The 21,864-nt window shown below is 42.5% G+C and overlaps 1 protein-coding gene across 6 annotated transcripts in view; it reads right to left on the bottom strand.

The window, feature by feature from the left end:
- Positions 1-4,147: 4,147 nt before the first annotated feature.
- The window catches only part of FBXO16 (F-box protein 16), a 58,524-nt gene continuing 40,807 nt past the window's right edge, over positions 4,148-21,864 (bottom strand). For 3 of the 6 annotated variants that reach the window (XM_025462982.3, XM_025462979.3, XM_025462981.3), the window contains one exon: positions 4,148-5,770. In XM_025462982.3, coding sequence (XP_025318767.1) covers positions 5,612-5,770 — 159 coding nt within the window. In that variant the 3' untranslated portion in view covers positions 4,148-5,611. Of the gene's footprint in view, positions 5,771-6,266; positions 6,293-19,568; positions 19,765-20,966; positions 21,768-21,864 lie in introns of those variants that run through there. The other 3 variants (XM_025462983.3, XM_025462985.3, XM_025462984.3) reach the window with 3 other exon arrangements.

The following is a 21,864-nucleotide window of genomic DNA, read 5'->3' as shown; positions in this document are numbered from 1 at the left end:
TATAAATATTCAAAATTTCCCTCAAACCTCTCCCCAATAGTAATACAAATATGTTCTCACTGAGGTCAGTCACGTCTGAATTTTCAAGAGTATGAAATAATAGAAGAGCAGCAGCTCGCTGGACTGAGCTAGAGGGGAAGGAGCGCCCTCTTGTGTCCTTTCTCTGTCAATGTCAGTGGATCAAGGAGCCAGCTGAGAAATGAACATTTCAGACCCTCAGATGACATTCCCGTGACGACAAACTCCAGTTACACCCCTCCTGCATTAAGAAAATGTGAAAATACAGAGTGAGTGAAACTGGGGTCCTCTGAAAAGTTCCCAATCCATAAGGCGGGTGGACGGGCGGGTGGGAAGAGTAAAAGATAGGCAGAAATAACAACAGAATACTAGACGCAAGATGGATAGACTACTATGTAAATACAGGAAGATTAAGACCTCGAAGGAGATAAGTCAAGATTTATATCAGAATATAAACCTCGCTGGTTAAGAAGGAGCTGGGGTTGGCACTGGAGTTTCTCCTAAGGCTGCAGGTACAGGGTGTCCCCGACCTGGGAAGGCAGCCTCCACGTAGGGGCGGTATGGGTCCAGCTGTTAGAGGTTTCCAGAGACCCTGTAAGGTCTAGACAAGCTCACCTGTCTTTTGGAGGGAGGCCCTGGACACCCATCACGTGTTCCTTTCTTCCCTTTTGTGTCCTTCTCCTAGCTCCTTATCTCTTGACTTCCATCTCCCGACACTTCTTCCCTCCCTAAATTGGCTGTTGACTGGGACACTGTCTCCATAGCTTCCCCTGGCCCTGATACTCACAAAGATAATCACGCAGGACCTCTGGCTTTAGAGTTTTTGCATGTATAACAAGTGTGGGGACCAGTTACAAAGGATTAAGAAGCGTTCTTGCAATGCTTGCTCCTGAAAGCAACCTCAGCTGGCCTCTTAGAGTAGATAGAGTCATTCCCTAGGTCTTCATCCTTCAATGCTGAGGGCAGATGAAGTCAAGGCATCGCAGTAAATGTGCAAAATATCCAATCAGGTAGAAACTAGTGCTCATTAGGGAAACAGCGTGGTGTAAAAAATCAGGTATTTATGGCCCAACACTTCTGGGTTGAAAGCCCAGCTATGCTGCTTGTAGCTGTGGCCACTTGTGCACATTACTTTGTTATAAATTTGGCAGCTGGTAAAATGAGAAAAACAACCTGCCTACCTCAAAATATTCTTGCAAAAATTAAGTAAGACCAAGTACATAAATCATTTAGGAAGTATCACGTGTAATAAATGCCCATCTTCTTCCCCTCTCTTGCCCCCAGCCTCCTCCTGTTCTTGTAAGTCTAGTGGCTCTGGTTGAGATTTCTGGGTCACTGGTGTCACAATGGAGAATTTTTAGGTCAATAAGAGCTATATGGGAAGCCGAAGAATAGCTGCTTTGCTGGTATTCTTGTGTAGGGTGGTGTGGGGAAGGTCTTTCCAAACCATCCAAATTACTTCCCAAGACTTTTTGCAATTGCCCAAACCAGAAACCTGAGAGTCATGCTTGAATGTCTTATTTGTATTTCTAAGTTCTATTACTTCTCCTTAAGATATTCTAAATCCTAGGGTTTTCTCTATCCCCGTGCAATGGCTTCTTGACCAGCCTATAGAATTGTCCCTTTTCTTAATTATGCAGCAGTTGGAGCTCTTCCTACATCTACGTCTTAGCCAGTCGCTCCCTTGCTTAAGGTCACCTATTGATCGCTCAACTTCTTTCTGTTTTTTTCTTAAAGATTTTATTTGTTCACTTGACAGAAAGAGAGAGAGAAAGAGCGAGAGAGAGAACAAGCAGGGGGAGATGCAGAGGGAGAGAGAGAGAAGCAGACTCCTTGCTGAGCTGAGCTGGAGCCCAACAGGGGGCTCAATCCCAAGACCCTGGGATCATGATCTGAGCCAAAGGCAGACACTTAACCATCTGAGCCACCCAGGCGCCCCCATTGTTCAACTTCTTTCAAGATGAAGTCTAAACTTAGCATGGCTTGGTTCCTGTTTGGACTCCTGCCTACTTTTTCAGCTTGCTCTCTCACCAACCCTGCTGCCACCCCACTTCCTCTATGTGCCAGCCATACCCAACTATTTACAGTGCCATAGACCAGGCACAGTGAGTGAGGTGTTGTTACATGTGGGACTTCAGCCCTAAGACCAGGCCAGCTCTGGGCAAACCAGGATGGCAGTCACCCTAGTTTTGCCTTGGGTCTCTGTATGGTTTATTCATTTCTCCCAAATGCTTCATCTGTCACACTTCCTATTTACTACTCAATACCACTTCCTCCATTTCTGCTTGGACACCACTTGTGCAGCTCCATGTGGAGTGGTTTATTTGTCCCTTCCCAAAGCTGTAGCAGCCTGTGCTCCTTGCAGCTACTGCTCTATTTTAATGGCTGCTTTGTCTCCCTCATAAACTATAAATGGGTTATAAACCCATTAAAGGCAGGATGCCTCCTACCTACATTCCCTAGCAGAGCCTAGCAGAGAGTCTGGCACAAGGTTGGAGTTCAATCAAGTTTTCTCAAATTAACAAATATCAAGAGAAATCTATCTTTCTCCATTGTCATCTAATTCATATCACTCTGGGCGATGTTAAAAGTCCAATGCTTGCATCCCCATGCAAATTCATAGGTTGAACCCTTAGTGTGACTGTTTTGGAGATGAGGCCACTAAGGAAATAATTAAGGTTAAATCAGGCCATAAGTGTGGGGTCCTGATTTCATATGACTGGTGTCTTTATAAGAAGAGAAACCATAGAAACCTCTCTCTCTCTCTCTTTCTCTCTCTCTCTCTGCACAGGTACCAAGGAAAGGGCATATGAGCACACAGAGAAGAGGTAACCCCAAAAGAGAGGTCTCGCAAGATGCCAACTGTGCCAACACCTTGATCTTGGACTTCCAGCCTCCAAAACTATGAGAAAATAAATGTCTGTTGTTTAAGCCACCCAGTCAGTGGTATTTTGTTATAGCAGCCCAAGCAGACTAATACAGGGGATGTGCCTTGTTCATATAACTATGCTGTGGCTAATGACAAGTAAGGGTCACACAGGGAACCATCCTGAGGCAGTCTGTTCCAAAATAGTCACAATTATATTTCCTATCCCACATGTTCTTCCAGAACCTTACAATTCTGTAAAGTCTATGCCTGCTCTGCTTGAAACTGGATAAGCCTCTGTGGTCATCAGGGCATAATGGAGAAACTTCTGAGGCTAGGACAAAAGAGGTGATTCAGAGCCCACTTGTCTCTCTCTTGGGATGCTCTTCCGTAGAACCCAGCCCCCATACTATGAGAACCCTAGCCCAGATGAAGAGGAGCAGGGGCCCCTGCCCTCATCTCTGGCTGAACGCCCAGTGAAAGGCTAGCATGCACTTCCCAGCCATGTCTCTAGACCATCTTGGGATTGGACCTTCCAGCCCTCTGTCAGGAGGACTCAGAGGATGATATTGTACGGATCAGAGACAAGCTCCTCCCCAGAACGCTCCCAAACTGCTGATTTATGAGGGGAATGACAGACTGTTATTGTAAGCAACTAAATTTGGGGCTGGTTTGTTTTATAGAAATAGATAACCTAACTACAGCTTAAGACAAGATGTAGCCACTAGTACTAGACGAGCCCTTCCTTCTCTTGATAGGTCCTTGCCCCAGAAGATTCTGGTTTATTTCAGAAGAGACACAGACACACTCCAGACCGGCCCATTCAAATTTATGCCCACGATGTGACTGGATCCTGACATAATCCAGGGGGCTCAATGGGACAAAGCAGTGCAGAATCCTGGAGCTGTAGGCCTCCCAGCTACCCAGCTGCCCCTGACTCCTGGGAGCTGACCATGAGGGCTCAGCCTTCATGAAGAAGTAATCTTAACTAATAGTCATCTGCTTTGCCCATAGGAGGAATACCAGGTCTCATCCCAGGTATATATATTTTTTCTTCTCTGCCTCAGTGTCATGTTTAATATCACCTTGGGTGGTGCAAACTAATCAATTGTAAGTTGGGCATGTTTTGTCCTATACCAATCATTTGGGCATCCAAACCACTGTATCCTGGGCCATCCTTCCAGGCCATCATTTTGAACCATTCAAAAACAAGTATGTGTATATATATATATATATATATATATATATATATATATAATATATATATTAGTGTTCAACATTATTGACAAACATTTGGTTTTCTATCATTATACTTAACTAGGTAAGTAAGTATCCTAGAATGGTAACTTCTGGGACCTTGAAATGGTTACATGAGTAGGTGGTTTAGTTTAGAACATATAACTAATATTTTTGCAGCTAAGTAACATTTTCTGTTTTCCAATTACCCTTTGAAGCCCATTCACATTGCTTGAATATCAATTATAATTCCTTCTTCAAAAATTTTTACATTTCGCCCCATTGTGCTAGTTATTCCTCACTGTCTCACCCATATAATACCCCTTCCACCACACCTAGACACATTTCTCCCCAGGCTTCTTTGTGCTCTGACTTCTGGATGAGAGGCAAGTGCTGTTGGAGTGTCAAGGGATAGGGAGAGAGGGGTTGGGACTTCTCCCTCTCCCTTCCCTGCTAGGCCTTGTTTTTAACAGTGACTGTGTTCCTCCATCATAGAGTATATATCTCACTGGGCGGCCCTTCTCCTGTGGCTACAGCTCTCATGGGTTCTAGGAACAAAAGGCCCTTTCCCTCTTGTCTTGCCTCTTCAGGCCACAGGATGACAGAGGCTTCCACTGTTGCTAGTTCCTAGGTGCTTCACCATCTCATCTTGATTCTCTTCTCCCTACAGTGTTGTTGTGGGCTGAATTGTGTCCCACCCCCTTAGCCTCCACCCCCCATCTAAACTCCTATATTCAAGTCTTAACCCCCAGGACCTCAGAATGTGACTATCTTTGGAGATGAAGTCTTCAAAGAGGTAATTAAGGTTAAATGAGGTCATATGGGCAGGCCCTAATCTATTCTGACTTGTATCCTTATAATAAGAGGAGATTAGGACACAGACCTGCCCAGAAGAAGACCATATGAAGACACAAGGAGAAGGTGGCCACTCACAAGCCAAGGAGAGAGGCCTCAGAAGTAACCAATCCTGCTGACATCTTGATCTTAGAGCTCCCAGCCTCTAGAACTGTGAGAAAATAAATGTATGTTGTTTATAAGCTACCCATCTATGGTATTTTTGTTATAGCAGCTGGAACAGATGAAGACAGTGGTATTTTGTGATGGAGCCCTAGCCAGTGAGACACCATGGGAAACAGCCCCTTCATTAAACTGCTCATTAAACTAGCCTTGGGAGTATGCTGTCTGTATCCTTCTGGGACCCTGCCCCCTATACCCAATATTACCACTATAGCTATTCTATGTCCCTTTATCAATCCCATGGTATCTATCCTCACATTTATATCTAGGTTTGTAACTATATCAGCACTTATGCCATGAATACCTTTTATAGAGATACTGAGAACTCCCTTTGCCAAGTGGGTACCTAAGCTGAAAGTTAGTAATAGTCCTCTAATAGAGGACTCAAGTAACACCCAACTCTCCAGTGTGTAGAACACCTTGTCATTCTATCAAAATCCTTTCACATATCTAAATTGACTTCAGATCAGGAGCCTAGCTGGGTAAAGCCTGAAGTCCAGAGTGCCTCTGAAGATGCTGCATGAGGATTTTCGTTGCTGCTTCGGTGGCTGGGAGCCCTGCCCACCAATGAGGAGACCAAGCAAGATGAGTGGGAACTTGTAGAGGGGCGCTGGGTTCTGCACTTAGGGATATCTGGGGAGGAAAAAGACATCATTTGAGTGACAGCCACTAAAACATCAGAGAGGAAGCTATATAGTTAACTTATTTTAATGATACAAAACAACTTTATCAAATTGTAGGGCTGGATGGGATTTATTGAGGCTTTCTCAATGTCACCACCCCTAGCCCCCATGCAATCTTCACCTTGAGCTAACATCAGTTTTTTTTTGTCTCCAGAGTGCTTTCACAACCATACTTTCATTTGAACCTCAAGAAAATTCTGCAAGGTAGGTAGGGAAGTATTAGCATCTCCATTTTACAAATAAATGAAACCCAAGAACGGGCTATTTAAGTGCCAGCTCAAGTTCACAGTGCAAAAAGGTGTCAGCCAGGTCTGGAGTCTTGCGGCTCTCAGGCCAGGTGAGTATTGGTAGAGTTTCCATATTTTACACTCTCAACTAATCTGTACATGCACACATTCACTCTAAAAAGGAAAATGTTGCAGGTTGACATTCCAACCAAAACTCACAGTGAGAAAGGATTTCTCCTGGACATCTGGCCGGGAGCAGGAAAGGGAAGAAGGAAAGTTGGAGACGACAAGAGAAAGAAAGATCACAAGCTGAGCTTGCAGGGAGCATAAGCGATGGACTCTTGTAAGTTCACTCCTTTTTTTTTTTTTTGTAAGTTCACTCTTAACATTGGCCCCTACTGTACAGAGAGACATAAGGAAGTGGGACAGATATGCAGATACTGTAACCTTCCCTGAACACAATCTTGGTCCCATGATTCCATATCCAGCTGGCATGTCCCAACCATCAGATCATGTATTATATCCTTCTCATGCTCTACTAGATATGTTCTAAACACACAGGGTTTCCATTAATCTGGGGAAATCCTACTTTAGACTTTCACTGAATCAGAAACCACTTCATCCAATGACTGTTGTCTCCTGTCCTCTTGTCCAGGGAACTGGGTCCCTCATTATTCCACAAAGATGCCCCAAACGGACTGGTCTTACCTCACACCCTATACCAGCTTCACATACTCTATTCTTTATTTAAATCTAACCTGTCCTTTGAGGTCCACCTTCTCCAAGAAGCTTGGGTTTCTTGACCCTCAGGGATTTCTGCCTCAGCTGGATTCTGGAAGTCATTATTATGGACTTGGCATTGAACATATGTTCTTGGATATTAGCATTCACTCCTGACTGTAATCATTTGTCTCCTGACAAAATCGCAAACTCTGAGAACAAAGCTGGGATTTTTTTTTTTTTTTTAATGATAGTCACACAGAGAGAGAGAGAGAGAGGCAGAGACATAGGCAGAGGGAGAAGCAGGCTCTATGCACCGGGAGCCTGACGTGGGACTCGATCCCGGGTCTCCAGGATCGCGCCCTGGGCCAAAGGCAGGCGCCAAACCCCTGCGCCACCCAGGGATCCCCCAAAGCTGGGATCTTATACTTCAATGAATCTACGGGTTCCTATAGTAGATCCATAGTTCATTGATGATTTTTCTGGGAAAAAGTAGGCAAAGCTGGGATTAAATGTAGCAAGTTGTTAGAATTGGAGAGGAAAAGGTGGAAGAAATGGGTGCAAATAATCTTCCCTCCTTTGAAGCTTTCAGGGTTGTTTCAAGATCAGTGTACAGTAAGCATTTTTGGTGTTGTTCTAAGATCAACCTAAGGTAAGAGAACAAACAGAGGTGTTCCCTTTGTGCTATCTTAGTAACAATAAAAATAGAATAATACCTGTTGAATGAAGAAAAGGCCTAGCTCTCTAGGATACAAGCACGGGCTAGTCACACATCACCTGTAACAGTTTTGAATTTAATCCTATTACTTTGCAAAGCTGATTTATAACTGCATTTGAGGAACCCCTTTTTCCTAAGTCCCCCCGGGGTGGGGGTGGGAGGGTGGGGAGTTCACATGCTCAGGCAGGTTCCTCTCAAGATCTCCTTTTTAGCCAAGGCAGGTTGCAGGGATTCACCCTACCCCCACACACACAGACGCCCCCCACCCTTGGTAATTGTCACCACCTATCCAGACTGTTGGGTTTCTCTTCCCTCTAAAATGGGCTCTGGGAAAATCATCTTGTTACATCCACCCTTTCTTTCTGTCTCTGAAAACAAATTTGCAGACCCTTTTCATTTTAAGGCTTTAATGTCCATCATTACAAGAGAAAAGATAAGATTTAAGAGGAAAACATGGGGAGGTTACATAAAAAAGGTATAAATCTGACAGTCTCAGATATTGATCTAAAGCATCTATCTGATGATCTGGTTGAAATAACTGGGAATTTCTTGTATGCTAACATTGGGTATGAGATAATAGAAGAATACATATTAGTCTTGGTCCCATGTTCCTGGCACGAAGCTCCTCAAACCCTTGTAATTTCCTAAGTGATAAGAACACTTAGGAGTATCTTTTTTTCTATTGAGGTGACTCTGGATGGGCTCCTGGATGGGGGCTGATTACCAGAAAGCCCAAGCCATTATTAGAAGCTTAGAATTTTCAGCCCCACTCACCATCCTCTGGAGAGGGGAGAGGGGCTAGAAATGGACTTGATAATTGATCATGCCTCCATGATGGAGCCTCCATAAAAATCCCAGTAGGATGGGGTTGCTCTTACAAGCCATGTTGTTATAAATTATCTTTACTATGTGCAGGTGTATCTGTTACCGCTTTTCCTTACTATTCCCACAAAGAAGGATGGAACCAGCCTACAGATCTTTCTCAACCTATGATGGGGTTATGTCCTGATAAACACATCATGAATTAAAAATATTTTAAGTAAAAAATGCATTTAATATACCTAATCTACTGATTATAGCTCAGCCTAGCCTACGTTAAACATCCTCAGGACACTTACGTTGGCCTACAGGTGGGCAAAATCATCAAACACAAAGTCAATTTTATGATAAAGTATGGAATAGCTCATGTAATGTATTGAATATTGTACCAAAAGTGAGAAGCAGAATGGTTCTGTGGGTACAGACTGGTTTTAAGTGTATCAGTTGTTTACTCTTGTGACTGTGTGACTGACTGGAGCTGCAGTTGCCACCAACCTGCATCATGAGATGAGAGTGTCATACTGCCTATCACTAGCCTGGGAAAAGATCAAAATCCAAATCTCAAAGTATGGTTTTTACTGAATGTGTACTGCTTTTGCACCATCATAAAGCTGAAAAAGTCATAAGTTAAACCACTGAGAGCCAGGGACCATCTATAATTATTTTTCTCAGGGTTTCTGAGTGCCTCAGTTGGTTAAGTGTCTGACTTCTGATTTCAGCTCAGGTCATGATCTCAGGGTCATGGGATCAAGCCCCAACATCAGGCTCTGAGCTCAGTGCAGAGTCTGCTTGACATTCTCTTTCTCTCCCTCTGCCCCTCACTGCTCATGTGAGCTCTAAATAAATAAATAAATAAATAAATAAATAAATAAATAGATTTTTCTCACTGTTGATCTTACTGTTTCCTTTTCTTTTAAAGATTTTATTTATTTTTTTTCTTAAGATTTTATTTATTCATGAGAGACACAGAGAAAGAGAGAGAGAGAGAGAGGCAGAGACACAGGCAGAGGGAGAAGCAGGCTCCATGCAGGGAGCCAGATGTGGGACTAGATCCCAGGACTTCAGGATCACGCCCTGGGCTGAAGGCAGGCACTAAACCACTGAGCCACCCAGGGATCCCTAAAGATTTCATTTTTAAATAACTTCTACACTCAGTGTGGGGCTTGAACCTATAAGCCCGAGGTCAAGAGTCATGTGCTCTACCAACTAAGGCAGCAAGGTGCCCCCTTACTGTTCTTTTTCTAGAAATATTTACTCAATAATATCACCAATTGGTGTCAGCATGTCTTTAAATGCAAGGACATAGAAGAGAAATATAAGGCCATGCTTTACACAATAGAATTCTCCAGGCCCACTTCCTAGGCAATCAGTGCCTATGTCTTCAACTGCTAGATTTATATCTCTTGCCCCTCTGTCCCTCCTGAACTCTTGGGTCATAAATTCAGCTCTCTTCTGAATACATATACTTGTTGTCCCACGGGTACCTCACACCTAGCATGTCCTGCTGCATTTCCAATCTCAGTGGGTGGCATGAGCATTAACACAATTGCCCAACCCAGACACCTAGGAGTTACCCCTTCCTTGACAGGAAGCTTTCCTCCTCCAGCATGTAGCTCCTGGAAGGCAAGGACTGTATCTTGTTATAGTTGTGTCCCTAGCAACCCACTCTTGCACCTGTAAAGTACTTGTGGGATAAGTGAATAAACGGACCAATGATTCCTCTTTCATTTCAGGGCAGTGGCTGAAAGCACCTTGCAAGTGGACATTGAAGTAGGAATAGAAAATTCCTATCTTCAGGCTGGATGGTCATTTTATTAGGCACAGAAGAGTGAGAATGGGGAGAGGCTATTGAGGCTGAGCGTCCCAAGAAGGAGTAGGACCCTACAGCAGGTGAAGGCCCAAGAAGGGCTATCACCTGGAATAACTTGTGTATACCAGCTTGAATATATCCCTGTATCTGTCACTCCCCAGTGAATTTCATTTTCTGATTCTCCATTCATGTTATTTGCAAAAATTTGCAAATGATCACTGATACAACACTATTGGATAAATGCACATAAGAGAATAGATTAGGTAAATGATTATGTGGATATGGAAAAGAGATAAATATAGTAACAATAATGATAGTCCCTGAAGTGTGCCAATCATTCTTCTAGAAATACCACCCCACCAGCCCCAATTGCAAATATCTAATGCCATACATTAAAAAAATGCCATACATTTATTATTTCTTTTTTTAATGTGTTAAATTTTTAATTTTTTAAATTATTTTTGTTATTGGTGTTCAATTTGCTAACATACAGCATAACACTCAGTGCTCATCCCACCAAGTGCCCCCTCAGTGCCCATCACCCAGTCACCCCAACCACCCACCCACTTCCCCTTCCACTACCCCTTGTTCATTTCCCAGAGTTAGGTCTCTCATGTTTTGTCACCCTCACTGACATTTACACTCCTTGTTTGTTTCCCAGAGTTAGGAGTCTCTCATGTTCTGTCATCCTTACTGATATTTCTACTCATTTTCTTTCCTTTCCCCTTTATTCCCTTTCACTAATTTTTTATATTCCCCAAATGAACGAGACCATATAATGTTTGTCCTTCTCCGATTAACTTACTTCACCCAGCATAATACCCTCCAGTCCCATCCACATTGAAGCAAATGGTGGGTATTTGTCGTTTCTAATGGCTGAGTAATATTCCATTGTATACATAGACCACATCTTCTTTATCCATTCATCTTTTGATGGACACCGAGGCTCCTTCCACAGTTTGGCTATTGTGGACATTGCTGCTATAAACATTGGGGTGCAGGTGTCCTGCCATTTCATTGCATCTGTATCTTTGGGGTAAATCCCCAGCAGTACAATTGCTGGGTCATAGGGCAGTTCTATTTTTAACTCTTTGAGGAACCTCCACACAGTTTTCCAGAGTGGCTGTACCAGTTCACATTCCCACCAATTGTGCAAGAGGGGTTCCCCTTTCTCCACATCCTCTCCAACATTTGTTGTTTCCTGTCTTGTTAACTTTCACCATTCTCACTGGTGTGAGGTGGTATTTGTGGTTTTGATTTGTATTTTCCTGATGGCAAGTGATGCGGAGCATTTTCTCATGTGGTTGTTGGCCATGTCTATGTCTTCCTCTGTGAAATTTCTGTTCATGTCTTTTGCCCATTTCATAATTGGATTGTTTGTTTCTTTGCTGTTGAGTTTAATAAGTTCTTTTTTTTTTAAGATTTTGTTTATTCACTCATGAGAGACACACAGAGAGAGGCAGAGACACAGGCAGAGGGAGAAGCAGACTCCATGCAGGGAGCTCGATGTGGGACTTGATCCCGGACTCCAGGATCATGTCCTGGGCTGAAGGCAGACGCTCAACCACTGAGCTACCCAGGTGTCCCTAATAAGTTCTCTATAGATCTTGGATACTACTAGCCCTTTATCTGATATGTCATTTGCAAATATCTTCTCCCATTCTGTAGGTTGTCTTTTAGTTTTGTTTACTGTTTCCTTTGCTGTGCAGAAGCTTTTTTTTTAATTTTTATTTATTTATGACAGTCACAGAGAGAGAGAGAGGCAGAGACACAGGCAGAGGGAGAAGCAGTCTCCATGCACCGGGAGCCTGACGTGGGATTCGATCCCGGGTCTCCAGGATCGCGCCCTGGGCCAAAGGCAGGCGCTAAACCGCTGCGCCACCCAGGGATCCCTGTGCAGAAGCTTTTTATCTTAAGTCCCAATAATTCATTTTTGCTTTTGTTTCCCTTGCCTTCACAGATGTATCTTGCAAGAAGTTGCTGTGGCCAAGTTCAAAAAAGGGTGTTGCCTGTGTTCTCCTCTAGGATTTTGATGGATTCTTGTCTCACATTTAGATCTTTCATCCATTTTGAGTGTATCTTTGTGTATGGTGTAAGAGAGTGGTCTAGTTTCATTCTTCTGCATGTGGCTGTCCAATTTTCCCAGAACCATTTATTTAAGAGACTTTTTTCCAGTGGATGGTCTTTCCTGCTTTGTCGAATATTAGTTGACCATAGAGTTGAGGACCCATTTCTGGATTCTCTATTCTGTTCCATTGATCTATGGGTCTGTTTTTGTGCCAGTACCACACTGTCTTGATGATCACAGCTTTGTAGTATAACCTGAAATCTGGCATTGTGATGTCCCTGGCTCTGGGTTTTGTTTTTTAATATTCCCCTGGCTATTCGGGGAAATTTTTAGATTTTTTTTAAGTAGGCTTTACACCCAGCATGGAGCCCGACTCAGAGCTTGAACTCAACACCCTGAGATCATGACCTGAGATCAAGAGTCGGATGCTGAACTGACTGAGCCACTCAGGTGACATTATTTCATTTAATCTTCTCAAGCCTGTGATATGGTAAAGTAAGGTAAAGAAGGTGACAATCTTCACTCTGTAGATTTTACCCACTTCCCCCCTTTTAAATATCTACCCTCAACATTTTATGACACTTAATTCAAGAGTAATATGGTAGTAGTACATATAAATATGGACTATTGTGTTTGAAAATCATAAAATCTGAAGTGTTTGTTTTAGTCAGCTTCAACTCATTCCTATAAATTGCCTCAACACAGGTTGGGGACTGAGCAATAAGTAAGGGTCACTGATGGGGATACCCACCTAGAGGGGTTTCCTTTTGGAAGAGATTTTAAAAGGAATGACTACTCATCCTGGCTTCACTTCAACTTTTGCTTAATCTCTAGGATGGGGCTGCTCCCTGGATTTTTCAATCTGGGAATTCTGGGAGGAGGATCCCTGCTGTTCTCTTGCCTGCTTAGGATCCCAAGTTGCTGCCCAGACCTGTGTGGTCAGTCTTCCAGGGGGCCCCTGCTTCGTTCAACACTATGGAGGAGGTGTTCCCTTTTCTTCCTAGCTCACTCTGCTTCTGTGAGAAACAGAGGGAACATGTTGGGGAAAAATCATCAAAAGAATTTTAAAGAAGCCACAGGTCTGTCTTTGCTGTTGGTTTATCTTTTAAGTAATCTTGGGGTAAAGCTGTGAGCTGCGAAGGAAGGCTAAGCAACCCTAGGCCAGGTTTTAAAATTTAAATCCAAGACTCTGTGATGGCACCAATAGGTCTCCCAAGTGAAGGAAGGCAGGAATATGTTGCAAAATGTGCACAGGCCATGAAGTTCAAAGGGTTATTTGTTAGCAATGATCGTGAACTCGGATTTCTAAACAGCTATGTCTTAGAAAATTGGCTTGTACTGTAGTTTGTGGTGAAATACTATATTACAAAATTATATATACATAATACACATACATATATATATTATATATATATAATAAAAATTATTATATATATATAATTTTTGTAAGCGAGCCCTGGGTCTAAAGTGGGGCTTAAACTCACAACCCTGAGGTCAAGAATCACATGCTCTACTGATTCAGCCAGCCAGCCAGCTCATATATTTTTAAAACCCCAGAAGTAACAGTGATTAAATATCTGTCATAACTAACATGTATGTAACTAATAATATTACATAACTCACAATGTAGATCCCAAAGAGAAGCCAATTTGTGTCAAATATTTTGTATGTAACTCTTAAAAATGAGTAGCCATGATGCCACAGTCTAAATATTCAGTGAAAGAGAAGTAGGTAGAGTCATTCCTGTTGGATATACCAGGGTAATTCATTATACATAGCATCATAAAACAAGAGATAACAAGACAGAACAAGAAAACTATGCTCTCTTAGAGGTAAAGGATAAATGCAGATTCTAAATAGTGGTCCTGCCTGAGAGTTAATTTTTCCCCCAGGATTGTTAGCAATTAGGTCCTTTCTTCTCTTGGGTATCAAAAATTAACAACCACTAATATTGTAATTGACAAGCAGTGGAGTGCGTGTAGTACAGAATTCACAGCTCTGAGTTCAACATGTGTGCTCTGTTCAGCCTGAGTGTGGAATAAAAAACCCAACACTGATGAGTAATGAGTGCATGAACATATGCATAGGCACAAGACTGTACAGAGACCATGCAGGAAAAAAGAAATACGTGGCTCACATTTCAATATATAACTACGGATGCAACCATTTTTCATATAGTGGAAACTGTGAGAGGAAGAAAAGACAAAGGGAGATAAAGAAAACTGAGGGGAACCAAAAGTAAAAGCAAGAAAAATAAGCTTATTTCACAGGTTAGAGACTTGTGCCAAGGACCCCTGGCTGCCTGGCTGACCTCTCTTGCTATAGCTTCTTATCATCAGTGCTCTCCCTCCTGCAGCCTCAGGCTGTCCTGTGGTGGGATTTTGACCTTGGTTATTGCCATTACTCTTACCAGCTATTTACTGACTGCTTCTTTGAGCAAGGCCTATGCTAAATGCTTTACATCCCCCCTCCCAACTTTGTGAGGTTAGTGTCATTACTACTAACTCCATTTTGCCTGTGAGGAAACAGAGCGTCCCAGAGGTTAATAAGTGACCCAAATCACAATCCTGCAAGGAAGGAATCATTATTGCCATTTTACAGATGAAAAAATGAAGGCTCGGAAAGGTCTAGTAACTTATCCAAAGTCACACCATTTAGTAAAAGAGCTCAAGTCTGTCTGACTGCAAAGCCCATGTTCTTTCTTTTTATTTTTTAAAAAATTTTTATTTATTTACTCATGAGAGACACAGAGAGAGAGAGAGAGAGGCAGAGACACAGGCAGAGGGAGAAGCAGGCTCCATGCAGGGAGCCTGATGTAGGACTCCATCCCAGGACTCCAGGATCATGTCCTGGGCCGAAGGAAGGTGCTCAACCGCTGAGCCATCCAGGCATCCCTCCTTTTTTTTTTTTTAATAAAGATTTTACTTATTCATTCGAGAGAGAAGCAGAAAGAGAAGCAGGGGAATGTGGGACTTGATCCCATGATTCCAGGATCACAACATGAGCTGAAGGCAGGTGCCCAGCCAACTGAGCCACCCAAGTACCCGCCCATGTTCTTTTTTACTCTGCATTTCAAATGGAATTCTCAGGAATTTCACTGCTGGAGGTAAATGATTTAAAATCTCTTCTGTAGAGATTTCTAGTTCTATACATCCAAACCAAATATATGTTAGAAAACAGGGATCCCTGGGTGGCGCAGCGGTTTGGCGCCTGCCTTTGGCCCAGGGCGCGATCCTGGAGACCCAGGATCGAATCCCACATTGGGCTCCCGGTGCATGGAGCCTGCTTCTCCCTCTGCCTATGTCTCTGCCTCTCTCTCTCTCTCTCTCTCTCTCTCTCTGTGTGTGTGTGTGTGACTATCATAAATAAATTTAAAAAATCAAAAATAAAAAAAATAAAAAAAGAAAACAAATACCTGGGGAAGTCATCAGAATTCTAAAGAAATCTATTAAAGACTGCCAGAAACCAGAGCATACAATTAAAGAAATCTATTAAAGACTGAATGGGTGACGGGCACTGGGGGTTATTCTGTATGTTAGCAAATTGAACACCAATAAAAAATAAATTAAAAAAAAGGAAAAAAAAAAGACTGCCAGGAAACCAGAGCATACAATTGTTTGGTAAATACTTCTGTTTAGAATCCAATGTATTTTCTAAAGCTCCAAGTAAAAGACAGAGACAGAAACTGGTTTTGATTGGTTGATAATCAGAATTCACGAGTGTGATGGATTCTTTTTTTTTTTTAATAAATTTATTTTTTATTGGTGTTCAATTTACCAACATACAGAATAACACCCAGTGCTCATCCCGTCAAGTGCCCCCCTCAGTGCCCGTCACCCATTCACCCCCACCCCCCGCCCTCCTCCCCTTCCACCACCCCTAGTTCGTTTCCCAGAGTTAGGAGTCTTTTTTTTTTTTTAATTTTTATTTATTTATGATAGTCACAGAGAGAGAGAGAGAGAGAGAGGCAGAGACACAGGCAGAGGGAGAAGCAGGCTCCATGCACCGGGAGCCCGATATGGGATTCGATCCTGGGTCTCCAGGATCGCGCCCTGGGCCAAAGGCAGGCGCCAAACCGCTGCGCCACCCAGGGATCCCGAGTTAGGAGTCTTTATGTTCTGTCTCCCTTTCTGATATTTCCCACACATTTCTTCTCCCTTCCCTTATAGTGTGATGGATTCACACTAAAATTTTATATAAAGTCACTTGAGGGATCCCTGGGTGGCTCAGCGGTTTGTTACCGCCTTCAGCCCAGGGCCTGATCCTGGAGTCCCGGGATGGAGTCCTGCATCGGGCTCCCTGCATGGAGCCTGCTTCTCCCTCTGCCTGTGTCTCTGCCTCTCTCTCTATCTGTGTCTCTCATGTATAAATAAACAAAATCTTAAAAAAAAAAAAAGTCACTTGAGCTTCAGCTGTGTCCCTCAGGTATCAGAAGAGAGTGGGGAGAGAACATTTATAGGGGACTGTGAGGTCCCACTGCTCCAGACCGTAGGCTGGGATGGATTTTAAAGATGTTGGAATCCAAACTCTCATTTCATAAATGGGAAAATGAAAACTCATTGCCAGTTAATTATAGAGTGGAGGCCAGAACTCTGGGTTTTCTGATTCTTAAACCATTGTTCTTTCCATGACAAGAATCAGGTATCGATTTAGAGTCTATTCTTTTTTTCCTCCTCTTCTGACTCAGAGAAGGTGAGAAAGAAAAAGGTGAGGAAGCTTGCAGAAGCATTTTAAAAACCTTTAGTATTCTTAGAATACTAAGAATCAAGTTATCTTGGAAAGTGTTGAAGAAGGTAAGTGCAGAGGCTGGAATTAGCAGAGCACAGAAAACGATAAGTTGTTATCTAAAGCAATTAGAGTAAGCAGGCAATTAGAGGCTTTTGTTACTTGGATTTAGGTGAATGCCCTGAAACAGCAAGCTCTTTGAAATCTGTGGCCAAATCAGAACCTAGAAAGTGAAGACTTCTAATCTCCAAGCAAAAGTTCAAAGTGAGATAAAAGGTATTTAAGGTTTTTATACTTCACTTGGTAAGAAAAAGAAAAAAAAATGAGATGAAACAAGATGTCAGCCAGGATCCTCTAAGTCTACCTCCAGGTCTGGGCAAGTCCAAAACCCACCTTTGGGTTTTTTGTGAATTGTCCCAGGGGCTTTTGTTTTCGTGGTCTTCTAGACTTTTGAGATCTTTCATGTGTAAATTGAGAATTTACTACAGCGATGGAAGGTGGGGTGGACATCCCAGCAACAGCAAATAAGTTCAATCAGAATGGGTCCTAGCCCCACTCCCCTACATGTCTGAGCTTCTCTCCTCCTGGCTAGCTCTTTCTCCACCACTTCTTTCTCTCCTACCCTCCACCTTCCCATTCCCAGGCAGGAGGAGAAACAACAAACTTCCTTAATCTCCTACAGAGCAGGTTTTCCCCTCCTCTGAAGTCCAGGTGCCTGTAGCATCTCAGCCCTCAAGATGGCATCCCTCCTCACAAGCTCTTCAAGGTTTTCCCACAGGGAGACAGCTCCCACCTTCCCCTTCCTGAACAGGCAGTGTGGGTCTGGCTCTTGAGATGAAAAACAACTTTTTTTCTATGTCTTTATACAAGATGGGAAATTTCCTGAAGTTTAATTAAGATGGTAGTACTTGCTATACTGTGGTAGTGTTTATATTTTTCAATTGCTTTGTCCTGTATGGAGTTTTATTTTAATAATGAAGAGTAACGGACCTTTCTTGATATGTATCTAATTTTAATAAATGGTTTTCAAAATTGTAAAGCATTAGTGATCAGGTCTAGGCTTTATTCGCATCTTCTATCAAGGATTCACACCAAAGGTGGTTTAAATGAAGCAGCTGTAGAGGCAGCTTTAGGGCTCCTGAGTGGCTCAGTGGTTTAGCGCCACCTTCAGCTCAGGTTGGGGTCCTGGGATCGAGTCCCACGTTGGGCTATTCTCTGCATGAGCCTGCTTCTCGCTCTGCCTGTGTCCCTGCCCTCTGTGTCTCTCATGAATAAATAAATAAAATATTAAAAAAAAAAAAAGAGGCAGCTTTAGGGTGGCCTGGGTGGCTCAGTGGTTAAGTGTCTGCCTTTGGCTGAGGTTCTGGGATCAAGCCCTGCATCAGGCCCTCCACTCAGCGGGAAGCCTGCTTCTCCCTTTCCCTCTACCTGCAGCTCTGCCTGCTTGTGCTCTTGCTCTCTGTTAGATAGATAGATATCTAGATAGATAGATAGATAGATAGATAGATATCTTTTTTGTTTTTAAGAGGCAGCTTTAGAATTAAAAGCATTAAGAGGCAATCAGGTAGGTACCCTTTTACCCTAAGGGGATGATTTTGAAAACCAAAGCCCATTTAAAAAAATAGAAAACATCACAAGCTCGCTGTTTGGATTTGAACCTGTTTCCCCAAACAGGTTTCTCTTTCTAAAGACATCTCTCACATTGTTTTTTTGTTTTATTTTTTTAAAGATTTTATTTTATTTATTCATGAGGGACACACAGAGAAAGACAGAGACACAGGCAGAGGGAGAAGCAGGCTCCCTGTGGGAAGCCCAATGCGGGACTCAATCCCAGGACCCTGGGATCACACCCTGAGCCAAAGGCAGAGCCACCCAGGCATCCCCCTCTCACATCTGAAAGCTGTAAGTCACGATAGGCAAAGAATGAAGAAGCTGGGTCTCAGTGGCCTGATGCCCACAGTTCTGGAGAGATGGCTTAAGGAATTTTTCTCTGTACTTTCATGCTCCCGGGCTTTTTTTCTGTTCCAGTCATTCCATTTCATGAAGCTCTACCTTTGCCAAGTATCCAAGTATTTTCTGCTTACAGGAGCCAAGGAATCCTCAGTGTTCAGGTCTCAGGTACCTTCTGGGCCACTTTGAGGGTCTGTCCTTCTCATCCTCACCTTTATAATGTGTTCCCCTGAATTTTGCCGCTCACCTGTATGCCCAGTTCCTCCTACATATCTCCATACATACACCTATCTAAAGGATGTGAGAACTTTCTATTGAATGAACATGGTGTTGTCTCCATTGCCATGGCACCAGGCTGCGTCTACCACCCTCTCTGCAGTGGCAAGTCTCGAGTTCTGCTCCCTTCTTTCCTGTCCCCTAATTGAATTTCCTCAAAACCCATTTCCTCTTCTCTCAGGTCCCACATCCAGCATTTCCTAATTTTCACAACTGTCTTGCATTACTGAGGAGGTTGCTTATTTCCTCTGAGCTAGGTGGCCCACAGTGAGGGCAAACTGCCACCACGTGGAGAGCGGGCCTGAGCCACACGCTGCCTCGCGGCCCCACACAACCAGGCTTGTCATAGGCATCCTTACCGAGAGAATGATCCTAGCACGCTTCTGGAGGGTTTATTTTATTTTATTTTTTTAAAGATTTTTTATTTATTCATGATAGTTACACAGAGAGAGACAGAGAGGCAGAGACACAGGCAGAGGGAGAAGCAGGCTCCATGCAGGGAGCCCGATGTGGGATTCGATCCCGGGTCTCCAGGATCGCGCCCCAGGCCAAAGGCAGGCGCCAAACCGCTGCGCCACCCAGGGATCCCGCTTCTGGAGGGTTTAATGATGCCTTATGCTCCTTATCAAAACTACCAAGCATAAATAGTGATTATAATTAGTATATTTACATAAACAATACAAGTACATCAATACAACTGCACACTTCATTTTATTAATGGCTTCACCATTCTCTCTCATTGTCTAATTTGTCCTGGTCTCCCTTAATGAGCACAACTTTTAAAGTTTATAAATATAATGAATTTTTTTAATGTACGCAAACCCTTCTAGTGTGTGACAGATGGTTAATGTCAAAAGCCCCTAAAGAAGGCTTCTGTGTAGCCTTTTATTTTGTCTTGTGTTTTAAGCCAGAGAAATGCTTGACTGTGCTGATAATTTATAAGCATACATCAACCATCAACTTTTATCGTCCTTTAAATTCCCAGCTCTCCCCTGGATTTCTCTTCTACTCCTGGCTTAGAAAGGGCTGGGAAACTGGGCAGAAGTGTGCCTAAATGGCCTGTGTGATAAGCCTCATAAAGTTATTTTTCTCAATTAATCGTTTTCACTGACAATTTTACTGCTCTGCGTTCAGCTTCTCCATTCCCTTGGGCATCTGTACATATGTCTGTTATAAACCTCATCCAGTCCAACAAAATTGGCTCCTCAATACAGACTGCCCTATTTTTTAAAAAGCTCATTTTAAAAAGCTCTCTCTCTCTCTTTTTGAAACATAACACTTGAAAATACATTTAAACAGAAAGTAATAGCTTTAAAGCAGAGCTCTAAAAGTGATTTATTCATAAGTACATACTTATTCCTCTCCCAATTGACATCTATTTTATATTAATTTTCCTTGAGTGTGTATCCTCAGCTTATTTCTAAATCTTTACTACTAAAATGAACTTTTTATTCCACCCTTATTCTTTTCTACTTTGCTCCAAAGACTCTCATACGGGCTGAGAGGGATCCACTGGGTGTACGGAACCACAATTTGGAAAACTCTGCTATGAAATAATAATGCTCCCTAGTCACAATCACTGACTTTATTAGGTAGTCAATTAGCTATTTTTAATTAGGGAAGGAAAAGTTTCTAATTCATTTTTTCTGAAGTGACTTGAAGTGCACTTTTATAATCATGCTCCACTGGTAACAGGAAAACTATGGAAAGTACACCTTTTTTCTTAGGTAAGTTGAACCTTCACTCTATAAGTTAGTAATTTATTTTATTTTTTTTTAAAGATTTTATTTCTTTTTTTTTTTTTTAAGATTTTATTTCTTTATTTGAGAGAGTGAGTGAGGGAGAGAGAGCATGAGTGGGGAGAGAGAAAAAGGGAAAGCAGATTCCCCTCTGATCAGAGAGCCCGATGTGGGAGCTCAATCCCAGGACCCTGGGATCTTGACCTGAGTAGAAGGCAGACACCCAGGGGCCCCTAGAAGTAAGTAATTTCTAGAGAAATCTCTATAGCCCATTCTCCCTCACCCCAAAGGACTCACAGCAGAAGAATCAATGATAATAATGTTCCCTTTATATTGTATACTTTTTCACAGCAGATTCATATACTTCAGTTCATCCAGGTTTTTTTTAAAAGATTTTATTTATTTTATTTATTTATTTGACACAGAGAGAGCACAAGCAGGAGGAGCAACAGCAAGAGAGGGAGAAGCAGGTTCTTTGCTGAGCAGGAAGCCCAAGGCAGGGCTTGATCCCAGGACCCTAGGATGACCTGAGCTGAAGGCAGAGGCTTAACTGACTGAGCCATTGAAGGGTCCCCAGTTTTGTTTTTTTTAAATAGATGAGAAAATAGACTTAGAGTCTCATGGGAATAAAAAGTAGCACATAGGGAATACAGTCACAGATATTATGATAGTGTTGTATGATGACAGATGTTAGCTCTACTTGTGGTGAGCACAGCATAATGTATAGAGATGTTGAATCACAATGTTGTACACCTGAAACTAATGCAATACTGTATGTCAACTATACTTAAATATTTTTTTTAAATAGAGGCTTAGAGAAATTAAATAAAGGATGTCTTCCAGGTCACATAGCTTGTCAGTCAGAGACTAGAATTTAAATCACCACTTGATGATTCTGATTAAAAAAACAAAACAAACAAATTTCATTTCACAAATAGGATTAGAGATCTAGCAATTTTCATAAACATTATGGTACAGAAGCTTTTATAAGT

This window comes from Canis lupus, chromosome 25 (genome assembly GCF_003254725.2).
Source record: "Canis lupus dingo isolate Sandy chromosome 25, ASM325472v2, whole genome shotgun sequence".
NCBI classification, from domain to species: Eukaryota; Metazoa; Chordata; class Mammalia; order Carnivora; family Canidae; genus Canis; species Canis lupus.
Note: the sequence above shows the minus strand (reverse complement) of the source record. Positions and strands in the feature narration are given on the sequence as shown.